This window comes from Oncorhynchus masou, chromosome 22 (assembly GCF_036934945.1).
Source record: "Oncorhynchus masou masou isolate Uvic2021 chromosome 22, UVic_Omas_1.1, whole genome shotgun sequence".
NCBI lineage: Eukaryota > Metazoa > Chordata > Actinopteri > Salmoniformes > Salmonidae > Oncorhynchus > Oncorhynchus masou.
Window position 1 is genome coordinate 60145330 of NC_088233.1, and position 14238 is coordinate 60159567.

At 41.7% G+C, this 14238-nt stretch overlaps 1 protein-coding gene across 5 annotated transcripts in view; it reads left to right on the forward strand.

Moving 5' to 3' along the window:
• Positions 1-14238, forward strand: part of LOC135509743 (membrane-associated guanylate kinase, WW and PDZ domain-containing protein 2-like) — a 314746-nt gene that overhangs the window by 181981 nt on the left and 118527 nt on the right. For all 5 annotated transcript variants that reach the window (XM_064930644.1, XM_064930645.1, XM_064930647.1 and 2 more), the window contains exons 7-9: positions 9782-9839; positions 11090-11211; positions 12607-12789. In XM_064930644.1, coding sequence (XP_064786716.1) covers positions 9782-9839; positions 11090-11211; positions 12607-12789 — 363 coding nt within the window. The remainder of the gene's footprint in view (positions 1-9781; positions 9840-11089; positions 11212-12606; positions 12790-14238) is intronic.

The window sequence follows — 14238 nt, forward strand, 5'->3', positions numbered from 1 at the left end:
TTCATTAAAAATCCTACAGTATGATTTTCTGGATATTTTTCTTTCTAATTTTATCTGTCATAGTTGAAGTGTACCTATTATGAAAATTACAGGCCTCTCTCATCTTCTTAAGTGGGAGAACTTGCACAATTGGTGGCTGACTAAATACTTTTTTGCCCCACTGTATATGTAATTCTATGAACCACCCCTTGTATGAGTGTGCTTCCTTCCTGAGCTCGGATATGATTCAGATGAGTTCCTGCAGTGTTCTGATGGTCAGGGGGAGTGTGTGTGTGTGTGTGTGTGTGTGTGTGTGTGTGTGTGTGTGTGTGTGTGTGTGTGTGTGTGTGTGTGTGTGTGTGTGTGTGTGTGTGTGTGTGTGTGTGTGTGTGTGTGTGTGTGTGTGTGTGTGTGTGTGTGTGTGTAAGAGAGAAACGATGAATGAGTCATCTAATGCAGAGGATTCAAAATTTGTTTTAATATCCGAGATGCAAGACACACACAAACCACTCAAACTGAAGTTATACCCAGCACATCACATTTTTGCACAACTACCCATCTACATAATGACCCACACGCTCATGTAAACTGTCTGTGCTATGTGTTACTATCTATTTTAGGCTGAGTTGATGCATGTGTGGCGTCAATTGATTTAGTGTCATAGAAGATATGTGTTACGCTCATTCAGTCACGTATCCAAGTGTAATATGAATCAGAGCTTAAACCACACACACACTTAACATTGCTGATACACATCCATACATTTCATACTGCAAACACAATTACACACTCGCTATTACCAACATTCTCAGTTTCTCATTTTTGCTCTCTATTTGAGAGGCATGGATTAGAGACAACAGAGCCCTCAGCTCCAAAGATTAAAAAAAAGAGACTTCCTCTGGTGGTTGCTATGGAAACGGTTTCCTCTTTCCATATGAAGGGAGGGCAGCCATTTAAGGTGGCTCACAGCCAAGGGGAGAAAAATAAGGATATTTAAGGTAGTTCTTTGGAGGGGGAGGGGGAAGCAGTAAATGGTACCCTATTCCCTATATAGCTCTCTCTATACCTCTCTCTCTATATATATATCTAATGAAAATGGCAGAGATTCAAGGTGGTTTGATGTAGTTGATGTAATCAATTCAGCCAGAGAATTCTGTGTTTATTTGGATCCCCATTTGCTTTATGCATTCTTCCTGTGGTCCACAAAAATAAATAAAAAATACAATGACAAGCAACAAAACACTGGTACGCTGACAGACAACAAATCGGACGCAAAGGATTTACTTCAGACGCCGGACAAGACCCAAATCCCAGTCATTCAGATGAAGAGGACATTTAGGGGTCGTAGGTTGCGGTGTCTTGTTAGAATCCGAAGGCCAGTGCGTACCCCCCTTCTACCACCAGTCCTATTTGCCAACGTGCGATCATTGGATAATAAACTGGATGAGCTCTGATCAAGACTATCCTACCAACGGGACATTAAGGCTAGTGAGACAACTTCCGGTGAACTGGAGGGCGCACAATTCAAATAAATAATCATACAAATTATGGATATTATACATTTAGGTACATACAAGTGTCATATTGGTTTAAAGCTTACATTCTTGTTAATCTAACTGCACTGTCCAATTTACAGTAACCATTACAGTGAAAGCATGCCATGCGATTGTTTGAGGATGTCGCCCCACATCAAAATATTTTTCCACCGGCACAGGTTTCATAAATTCACAAATAGCGATGAAATATTCATTTACTATTTGAAAATCTTCCTCTGATTTGTCATCGAAAAGGGACCCCGCTATAACATGTAGTGTAGTTTTGTTAGATAAAATCCTTCTTTATATCCCAAAAAGTCACTTTAGTTGGCGCCATCGATTTGAGTAATCCACTAGTTCAACATGCCAAGATAGGAATCCTAAAATCCACACCTAAACGTTGTTTCAACAAGTCAAAATATGTTTCTATTTAATCCTCAGATACCCTAAAATGTAATTAAACTATAATATTTCATACGGAAAGTAGTATGTTCAATAGGAAAACGATATTAGCAGGTGTGTCCTCTTCATCGCGCACGCGTACACGGATTTCCATGTCTGCGTCCCTGTAGTAACTCATATTTCTTCGTTTTGGAAGAAACAAGCCTGAAACCTTGAACAAAGACTACTGACACCCAGTGGAAGACATAGCAATTGCACACTGGAAGATAGATTTAATCATTTCCCCATACGTTCCATTGGAAGAGCATGGGCTCTCAAAAAAAATACATTTCCGGTTGGTTTTTCTTTGAATTTTCTCCTCCCATATCTATTGTGTTAGTCTCCTACATTATTTTAACATTTCTACAAACTTCAAAGTGTCTTGTTTCCAATGGTACCAATTATATGCATATCCTGCCTTCAGGGCCTGAGCAACAGGCAGTTTACTTTGGGGACGTCAGGCAGCCAGAAGTTGAGAAAAAAAAGGACCCTAGCCCTAACATTAAAAACGAATATATTGTATTTCATCCAGTCATGGCTGAATGACGACATTGATAACATACAGCTGGCTGCGTTTTCCATGCATCGGCAAGATAGAACAGCTGCCTCCGGTAAAGACAAGGGGTGGCGGTCTGTCAATAACAGCTGGTGCACGGAATCTAATATTTGGTCGCCTGAGATAGAGTATTTCATGATAAGCTGTAGACCACACTATTTAACAAGAAAGTTTTCATATATTTTTTTTGTGGCTGTCTATTTACTAAAACAAACTGTTGCTGGCACTAGGACTGCACTCAACAAGCTCTATAAGGCCATAAGCAAACAAGAAAATCCTCTTCTAGAGGTGGCACTCCTAGTGGCTGGGGACTTTAATGCAGGGAAACTTAAATCTGTTTAACCTCATTACTAGCATGTTACATGTGCAACCAGAGGACAAAAAAAACTCTAGACTACCTTTACTCCACACACAGAGATGCATACAAAAGCGTCCTTCCCTATATTCCGGGATTCTTCCGATGGCATTGAGGAGTACACCACATCAGTCACTGGCTTCATCAATAAGTGCATTGATGACGTTGTCCCCAGTGACCATACATATATACCCCAACCAGAAGCCATGGATTACAGGCAACATCAGCACTGAGCTACAGGGTCGAGCTGCAGCTTTCAAGGAACAGGGCTCTAACCCGGAAGCGTAAGAAATCCCGCTATGCCCTCTGAAGAACAATCAAATGGGCATTGCCTCAATACGGGACAAAGTGGCAATAAGGGACACACTGTTACGGACTACAAAGGGAAGTACAGCCGCAAGCTGCCCAGTGACACAAGCCTACCAGACAAGCTAAATTACTTCTATGTGCGTTTCGAGGCAAGCAACACTGAAGCATAAATGAGAGCACCAGGTGTTCCAGATGATTACGCTGATGTGAGTAAGACCCTTAACTTCTCTAGGGTAGGGGGCACTATTTTCACCTCCAGACGAAAAACATGCCCAAAGTAAACTGCCTGCTACTCAGGCTCAGAAGCTAGGATAGGCATATAATTGGTAGAGTTGGATAGAAAACACTAAAGTTTCCAAAACTGTTAAAATTGTGTCTGTGAGTATAACATAACTGATTTGGCAGGCGAAAACCTGAGAAAAATCCATCCAGGAAGTAGGATTTTTTTAATTTTGGGAGTTTAGTCAATGCCATTACAGTATCCATTGACTTAGGACTCAATTGCGCTTCCACTAGATGTAAGTCTTTAGAAATAGTTTCAGGCTTGTATTCTAAAAAAATGAGGGAGTAAGAGCACTCAAAGACTGGACCCTAGACTGTCACAGAGCTTTTTCATGCGCAATCCCGAAAGTGCGCCTTTCTTGTTTACCTTTTATATTGACGACGTTATTGTCGGGTTGAAATATTGATTATTTAGGCAAAAACAACCTAAGGATTGAATATAAACATCCTTTGACATGTTTCTATGAACTTTACAGATACTATTTGGATTTTCCGTCTGGCTGTTGTGACTCCGTTTGAGCCTGTGGATTACTGAAGAAAAGGATTTTTGGATATAAAGATAGACTTTATTGAACAAAACAAACATTTATTGAGTAAATGGGAGTCTTGTAAGTGCACCGATATGAAGATCATCAAAGGTAAGTGATTAATTGTATCATTATTTCTGAATTGTGTAACTCTTCTACTTGGCTGGTTGCTGTTTGTAATGATTTGTCTGCTGGGCGCTGTTCTCAGCAAATCGCATGGTATGCTTTCGCCATAAAGCCTTTTTGAAATCTGACACCATGGTTGGATTAACAAGAAGTTCATCTTTAAACCGATGTATAACAGTGGTATGTTTCATGAATTTTTATATTGAGTGTTTCTGGTTTTTGAATTTGGCGCTCTCGAATTTCACTGGATGTTGAACAGGTGGGACTCTACTGTGAGAATAAACAGGTCAATATTTATAAGGCTACAGGGCTAGGCAGATTATCAGGATGTGTACTCTGAGCATGCTTTGACCAACTGGCATGTGTCTTCACTGACATTTTCAACCTGTCCCTGACCGAGTCTGTAATACCAACATTTTTCAAGAAGACCACCATAGTCCCTGTGCCCAAGAAGACCAAATGACTACTGACCCATAGCACTTACGTCTGTAGCCATGAAGTGCTTTGAAAGGCTGGTCATGGCTCACACCAATACCATTATCAAGAAACCCTAGACCCACTCCAATTTGCATACCGCATAAACAGATCCACAGATGATGCAATCTCGCCTGCACTCCACACTGCCTTTTCCACTTGGACAAAAGGAACTCCTATGTGAGAATGCTATTCATTCACTAAAGCTCAGCATTCAACACTGTAGTGTCCTCAAAGCTCCACACTAAGCTAAGGACACTGGGACTAAGCACCTCCCTCTGCAGTGGGATCCTGGACTTCCTGACGGCCGCCCCCAGGTGGTAAGGGTAGGTAACAACACATCTGCCACGCTGACCCTCAACACGGGACCCCTCGGGGGTGCGTGCTAAGTCCCCACCTGTACTCCCTGTTCACTCATGACTGCACGGCCAGGCACGACTCCAACACAATCATTAAGTTTTCCGACGACACAACAGTGGTCGGTCTGATCACCGATAATGATGAAACCTATAGGGAGGAGGTCAGAGACCTGGCAGTGTGGTGCCAGGATAACCAGTACCCCCTCTATATAGCCTCATCACTGTTATTTATTGTTGACCTTTAATTATTTGTTATTTTTCTATTTTCTTAATCTTTCCATTTATTTATTATTTACTTCAGTTTATTAATTAAATACTTTAACACGTATTGTTTCTTAAAACTGCTTTTTTGGTTTAGGGCTTGTAATTAACCATCTCACCCACCTATCGTTCCTAACCCGACTTCCATACCCTCTATTCTATCCCCCCCATCTCATTCCACCTGACCCTGCCACCAGCCTGCCACAGTACCGTGGTTTCTACTGCCATGACATCATTTATGGTGTCAGTGCCAGAAACACACGTGTGCGTGTGTGTATGCATGCGTGTCTTCACATGAAGAAAAGCGAGAGATGCTGCATATACACAGGTAACATGGCAAGGAGACCGGGGACTAATGTATGGTTAAACAGTACAAATACCACCTACTTAGATCGATCAGGATGGCGAGACAAGTATAAGGACAAAGTGGAGGAGCAATGCAGCAGGTCGGACACAAGGCGTATGTGGCAGGGGCTTCTAACGATCATGGATTATAAACAGAAAACCAGTCACGTTGCGGACGAGCATAACGACTGAGCTGCTGAGGAGAGCCCCTGAGGACAACAAGGGCTACATGTTTACTGTCTTCACAGAGGACCTACAGTTGAAGTCGGGAGTTTACATACACTTAGGTTGGAGTCATTAAAACTCATTTTTCAACCACTCCAAAAATGTATTGTCAACAAACTATAGTTTTGGCAAGTCGGTTAGGACATCTACTTTGTGCATGACACAAGTAATTTTTACAAGAATTGTTTAGACAGATTATTTCACTGTATCACAAATCCAGTGGGTCAGAAGTGTACAGTCGACCTCCTTTAAACTGCTTTGAAAATTCCAGAAAATTATGTCATGGCTTTAGAAGCTTCTGATAGGCTAATTGACATCATTTGAGTCAATTGGAGGTGTAACTGTGGATGTATTTCAAGGTCTACATTCAAACTCAGTGCCTCTTTGCTTGATATCATGGGAAAATCAAAAGAAATCAGCCAAGACCTCAGAAAAAGAAAATGTAGACCTCCACAAGTCTGGTTCATCCTTGAGAGCAATTTCCAAACACCTGAAGGTACCACATTCATCTGTACAAACAATAGTATGCAAGTATAATCACCATGAGACCACACAGCCGTCATACCGCTCAGGAAGGAGACGCATTCTGTCTCCTAGAGATGAACGTACTTTGGTGCGAAAAGTGCAAATCAATCCCAAGAACAACATCAAAAGGACCTTGTGAAGACGCTGGAGGAAGCGGGTACAAAAGTATCTATATCCACATAACAAGTCCTACACCATCATTATGTTTGCAGACAATACAACAGTGGTAGGCATGATCACCGACAAGACAGCCTATAGGGAGAAGGTCAGAGACCTGGCCGTGTGGTGCCAGAATAACAACGTATCCCTCAACGTAACCAAGACTAAGGAGATGATTGTGGACTACAGAAAAAGGAGGACCGAACACTAGAATGGTCCAAACACTCCAAGACAGTCGTGAAGAGGGCACGCCAAAGCCTATTCCTCCTCAGGAAACTAAAAAGATTTGGCATGGGTCGTGAGATCCTAAAATGGTTCTACAGCTGCCTGGTATGGCAATTGCTCGGCCTCTGACCGCAAGGCACATCACTGGGGCTAAGCTGCCTGCCATCCAGGACCTCTACACCATGTGGTGTCAGAGGAAAGCCCTAAAAATGGTCAAAGACCCCAGCCACCCCAGTTATAGACTATTCTTTTTACTACCACATGGCAAGCGGTACCGGAGTGCCAAGTTTAGGACAAAAAGGCTTCTCAACAGTTTTTACCCCCAAGCCATAAGACTCCTGAACAGGTAATCAAATGGCTACCAGGACTATATGCATTGTGCGTCCCCCCCCCCCAAACACTCTTTTTACACTGCTACTACTGTCTGTTTATCATATATGCATATTCACTTTAACTATACATTCATGTACATGCAACCTCAACTGGGCCGACCAACCAGTTCTCCCGTACATTGGCTTACCATGCTATCTGCATTGTGTCCCGCCACCCACCCCTGCCAAACCCTCTTTTATGCTACTGCTACTCTCTGTTCATCATATATATGCGCAGTCACTTTAACCATATCTATATGTACATACTACCTTAATCAGCCTGACTAACCGGTGTCTGCATGTAGCCTCGCTACTTTTATAGCCTAGATACTGTATATAGCCTGTCTTTTTACTGTCGTGTTATTTCCTTACTTACCGATTGTTCACCTAACACCTTTTTTTGCACTATTGGTTAGAGCCTGTAAGTAAGCCTTTTACTTTAAGGTCAACACCTGTTGAATTCGGCATTCGTGACAAATAAACTTTGATTTGATATATGACATAACCTGAAAGGCCGCTCAGCAAGGAAGAAGCCACTGCTCCAAAACTGCCAGGCTACGGTTTGCAACTGCATATGGGGACAAAGATCGTACTTTTTGTAGAAATGTCCTCTGGTCTGATGAAACAAAAATAGAACTCTTTGGCCATAATGACCATTGTTCTGTTTGGAGGGAAAAAAGGAATGCTTGCAAGCCGAAGAACACCATCCCCACCGTGAAGCACGGAGCATCATGTTGTGGGGGTGTTTTGCTGTAGGAGGGATTGGTGCACTTCACAAAATAGATGATATCATGAGGAAAGGAAAATTATGTGGATATATGGAAGCAACATCAAGATATCAGTCAGGAAGTTAAAGCTTCGTCGCAAATGGGTCTTCCAAATGGACAATGACCCTAAGCATTCTTCCAAAGTTGTGGCAAAATGGCTTAAGGACAACAAAGTCAAGGTATTAAAATGGCCATCACAAAGCCCTGACCTCAATCCCATAGAAAATTTGTGGGCATAACTGAAAAAGCATGTGCGAGCAAGGAGGCCTACAAACCTGACTCAGTTACACCAGCTATATCAGGAGGAATGGGCCAACTTATTGTGGGAAGCTTGTGGAAGGATACCAGAGACAGTTAACTCAAGTTAAGCAATTTAAAGGCAATACTATCAAATACTAGTTTAGTATGTAAACTTCTGACTCACTGGGAATGTGATTTAAGAAATAAAAGCTGAAATAAATCCTTCTCTCTACTATTATTCTATCATTTCACATTCTTAAAATAGTGGTTATCCTAACTGACCTAAAACAGGGAATTCTTATGTGGATTAAATGTCAGGAATTGTGAAAAACTGAGTTTAAATGTATTTGGATAAGGTGTATGTAAACTTCCGACTTCAACTGTATGTAAGTCATTCAAGCGTGTTAACCCTCGCAGACGGTATCCATAACCCTCAAAGCTGATAAGTTCTGGCATTTTCCACTATCATCCCTGTGCCCAAGAAAGGGAAAGTAACTGAACTGACTATAAATACTTTGAGGCTCGTCAAAGACCACCTCCCTCCCCAACACACACAACCCTCTCCTATTAATCTACTGCACTGACAGATCCATGGACGACGCAATCGCTATTGCACTGCAGTGTCCTCACCCACCTATACAAAAGTAATGCAGATGAGGATGCTGTTTGTCAACTACTGCTTGGCTTTCATTACCATAGTGCCCTCTAAGCTCATCACAAAGCTCACGACCTTCGGACTAAACTCCTCTCCATGCAACTGGGTCCTGGGATGCCTGATCGGCCACCTACAGGTGGTGAAGTCAAGCAACATTACATCCTTCACACTGATCCTCAACACGGGGGCCCCACAAGTGTGCATCCTTAGTACCCTCCTGTACTCCCTGTATACCCACGATTGCTTGGGCTCACACAGTTCCAACTCCACCATCAAGTTCTCTGACAATACACAACAATAGTAGGCCTGATCACCAACAACAACGAGATGGCTTACAGAGAGGAGGTAGGCACTTTTACCTCATCAGCTCAGGGATTCGATCTAGTAACCTTTCGTTACTGGCCCAACTTTCTATTCACTAGGCTACCTGTCACCCCAATAACAAACAAACAAACACACAGAAGTTTGGGGTTACTTAGAAATGTCCTTGTTTTTGAAAGAATAGCAATTTTTTTGTACATTCAAAGTAACATCAATTTGATCAGAAATACAGTGTAGACATTGTTAATGTTTTGAATGACTATTGTAGCTGGAAACGGCAGATTTTTTAATGGAATATCTACATAGGCGTACAGAGGCCCATTATCAGCAACCATCACTCCTGTGTTCCAATGGCACGTTGTGATAGCTAATCCATCAACAATAGTCATTTACAACATTAACAATGTCTACACTGTATTTCTGATCAATTTGATGTCATTTTAATGGACAAAAAATTTGCTTTTCTTTCAAAAACAAGGACATTTCTAAGTGACCCTAAACTTTTGAACGGTAGTGTCTAATATGTTATTTTTATTGTTTCATTCACTTCTCACTTACCTCCCTGCTGTTCCCTTTTGGACATTCTATCCATTTTGTTTTCATTTAACTATTCGCTCAATCCAGTACCTGGAAAAGGGGCCTTCTTGAAAGGTGGACTTGTCCCTGCCAAATCGTTCCTTCGCTCTTTAAAAAAAAAAAATCCCCTCTCTCCTAATACACGACTTCTTTCTTCCTTCTGTCCAGAGCTGCCGTATGGCTGGGAGAAGATTGATGACCCTATCTATGGCAGTTACTACGTAGAGTAAGTCCTCCCCGCAAACAGAAAACATTCCCAGGACATTAGCTAACATTCTCATTGACTTCTAATCAGGTTTTGATCTAACATTAGGATGATACAGTAACATCCCACCAACATTTAGAAAGCATTTTGTTAGCAGAAAAAAAAAATTCTAAGGACATTCCCAAGAGATTAGCTAACATTCCCATTCGGTTCAGGTCTAGCATTATAATATTCAACAAACATTTTAAGAATGTTCAACAATGCTGTTCTATGGAAATGTATTTCTGTCTTAATTAGTTACACTGTAAAGGGGGTACTAGTGGCAAGTAAGTTTATTTTTGTATTTTTTTCTATTGAATTTTTACTCCTTTATCCCCAATTTCGTGATATCCAAGTGGTAGTTAGCCTTGTCCCATCGCTGCAACTCCCGTAGGGACTCGGGAGAGGCGAAGGTCGAGTCATGCGTCCTCCGAAACACGGCCTTGTTAACACTGCTCGCTTAACCCGGAAGCCAGCCACACCAATGTGTCGGAGGAGACACTGTACAACCGAAGTCAGTGTGCATGCGACCGGCCCGCCATAGATTAGCTAGAGCACGATAGGACAAGGACATCCTGACAAAGCCTGAGATCTAACCCTGGTCTCTAGCACTGTGATGCAGTGCCTTAGACCGCTGCGCCACTCGGGAGGCCACTAGTGGCAAGTAAGCTATTGTAATATTCACAGTTACTTATTTACCACTAGCTGCTTGTAAGTTACTAGAATATCAGATCAACTGACTGTACTATTGTACTGTAAAAAATACAATGCTACTATAATGCTAAATTAATACATTGAGACTGTTTTTTACTGTAATTAAATGGGATTGTTGCAAGCTGGTTGGTTACTAGATAATGTGTTTACATACAGTACCATTCAAAATACAGCTTTTTTTTCACCGCTTACATTTTCCCACAATACAGCTTCATTTACAGTATGCTGCAGTGTAATGCTTTCACAGTATTTTTCTGTTTATAATAGACACATTTACTGTAGAAATTACAATTTTCCAATAGAGTGTACTACAATAGCTACTGTTGGGTATCCACAGACTTAGTACAAAATCCTAACATGACACTTTCATCTCAATCATGCATTGGTTTCAATTTTAGCTATGTTCACCGATATTACGTTAGACGTGTTAGTCAATGTGTATCTGTATCCCGTGAAGAAGAGAACCCAAAACCCACTGATGCTGCTGGATTTCACTGTCATAGTCCTATTCCCTGCAGCCACATCAACAGAAGGACCCAGTTTGAGAACCCCGTCGTGGAGGCCAAGAGACGATTGGAGCAGCAGCAGCAGATGCAGAGCCAGGGACTGTCAGCTCTGCCCTTACCGACTATTTACAGAGGTACAGCCACACCTCTATACTTGCATGAGTTACTTGATTTGGAATAGAGTTCCATGTAGCCATGGGCTCTATGTAGTACTGTGCTCTGTTCTGGACTTGGGACTGTGAAGATACCTCTGGTGGCATATCTTGTGGGGTATGCATGGGTGTCTGAGCTGTGTGCTAGTCTTTGAAACAAGTAGGGATGAAGGTCAATCTCTCCTCTACTTTGAGCCAGGAGAGATTGACATGTATTTTATGAATGTTAGCTCTCCGTGTACACTTAAGGAGCCAGCCGTGCTGTTCCGGTCAAATTGTAAAGTTTCTAAGGCTCTCTTTGTGGCACCTGACCAATTTAGCCAAGGATTGTCAACTCTGCCCATACCTGGTATTCAGAGGAAAATATATACACAGTGTCAGCCCAGACCACTGCATACAAAAAACTACTTCCTCTTCTTAATGTTTTTTATACTCAGTGTAAGGAGAGATAAGAACACTTGCTCTTTCCATGACAGACTGACCAGGTGACTCCAGGTGAAAGTTATGATCCCTTACTGATGTTAGTCGTTGAATCCACTTCAATCGGTGTAGATAGAGGGGAGGAGAGAGGTTAAATAATGATTAAATAATGATTTATTGAGATAATGGCTTGAGATATAGCTTGTATATGGGCAAGACAAAATATTTAAGTGCCTTTGAACGGGGTATGGTAGTAGGTTCCAGACACACTGAATTGTGTCTAGAACAGCAATGCTGCTGGGTTTTTCACGCACATCAGTTTCCCGTATGTATCAAGAAATGTCCCAAGAAATGTCCACCGCCCAAAGGACATCCAGCCAACTTGTCAGAACTGGGAAGCATTGGAGTCAATATTGATCAGCATCCCTGTGGAACGCTATCGAAACCTTGTTGAGTCCATGCCACGATGAATTGAAGATGTTCTGATGCCAAAAAGGGGCGGGTGAAACTCAATATTAGGAAGGTATTTTTAGTACACTGTGTATAATCGACACAGGCATAACATGGTTCTCTGTTGGTAAGAGCATCACGCTAGCAATGCTAAGGATGTGGGTTCAATTCCCACAGAGATCAAACATATTTTAAAATGTGTACACTCTTTGGATAAAATCGTCTGCTAAATGACATATCATATTACGTACAGACAATCCACTTATAGTGAACGCTATTGTAGTGATTAAATGCTTAGTGATAAAGTTGTCCTGCATGGATGTAACACTGCCAACTCTAGTCCAGATGTAATCCCCACTCCAGTCCAGGCTGACCATTTCTGATTTGTCTCCTCCATTTTTTATCCCTATATATCCTACTGTCTTAACAAAAAATATATTTTTAAGAAGTGTGAATATTCTAGTGTATTTAACTGGCCTACTCTAATCTCACCCTCCCATTCTCCAGAGAAGCCCCCGTTCACACGGGACCCCACACAGCTGAAGGGCTCCTTTTTGTCGACGGCTCTCCAGAAGAGCAACATGGGATTTGGCTTCACCATCATTGGAGGGGACGAGCCGGATGAGTTTCTGCAGGTCAAGAGTGTCATACCTGAGGGCCCAGCTGCACAGGATGGGAAGATGGACACAGGTACTGTACAGGAACTAACCACACACACACACACGCCCCCAAGATGCAGTATAAAAAAATACATTTGAACTTAAAAAAAAATCAAGGCATCCAGCTGCAATACAATTTCTAGATCCCTCAACTTTGGGGCAGAAAAGTTCTGAGTTGACTCAACTGAGTCAAAAATGTGTATACTGAGTTGACTCAACTGAGTCAACATTTGGCAAAGTTGAGTAAACAAAAAAATTATTGCATGTCGTTGCCTTGATTTTTTTATGTTGACTTAACTTTTGTATTGAAGTCCTTATCTTCTGTTGGCACTCCAATATGGTCCATTAAACATCACAAATGGTCCTTTTGTTCGATAAATTCTGTCGTTATATCTCCATTTATTTGGCGCGTTTGATCCAGAAAAACACCGGTTCCAGCTCGCTCAACATGACTACAAAGTATTTATATAGTTACCTGTAAACTTGATCCAAACATTTCGAACAACTTTCCTAATCCAACTTTAGGTATTTTTAAATGTAAATAATAGATCAAATTTAAGACGTGATAAACTGTGTTCAATACCGGATTTAAACCAGGTGGAGCAAGCTTTCAAGTCGCGCACCCCAACCACAACAGTACACTAGACTCGACCCTCGTTCTGAACAGCCCTACTTCTTCATTTCTCAAAGGAAAAACATCAACCAATTTCCAAAGACTTGACAGCCAGTGGAAGCGATAGGATCCACATAGAAAACCCATTGAAAAGGGAGTGGTGACCTAAAATAAAAAAAATCCTGGATAGTTTGTCCTCGGGGTTTCGCCTGCCAAATAAGTTATTTTATACTCAGACCATTTTAGACTGTTTTCTATCCAAATCTACCAATTATATGCATATCCTAGCTTCTGGGCCTCAGTAGCAGGCAGTTTACTTTGGGCACACTTTTCATCCGGACGTGACAATAGTGTCAACTAGCCTTAAGAAGTTTTAACAATGTAAGGATATCATAACTATTGAACACCTTTTTTAACCTTTATTTAACTAGGCAAGTTAAGAACAATTTCGTATTTTCAATGACGGCCTAGGAACTGCCTGTTCAGGGGCAGAATGACAGATTTGTACCTTGTCAGGGGATTTGAACTTGCAACCTTTTGGTTACTAGTCCAACACTCTAACCACTTGGCTACCTGCCGCCCCATCCATATCACAGTCCAGCAACTGTCAACAACCTTAACCATTACGCCAAGACATCTGAAGTTGGCTGAACTGTATTATAAACTGGGTGGTTCAAGCCCTGAATGCTGATTGGCTGATTGTCATGGTATATCAGACCATATACCACAGGTATGACAAAACACTTTTTATTGCTCTAAATACATTAGTAACCAGTTTATAATAGCAATATGGCACCTCAGGGGTTTGTGGTATATGGCCAATATATCATGGCTAAGGGCCCGCGATGCATCGTGCCCAAGAACAGC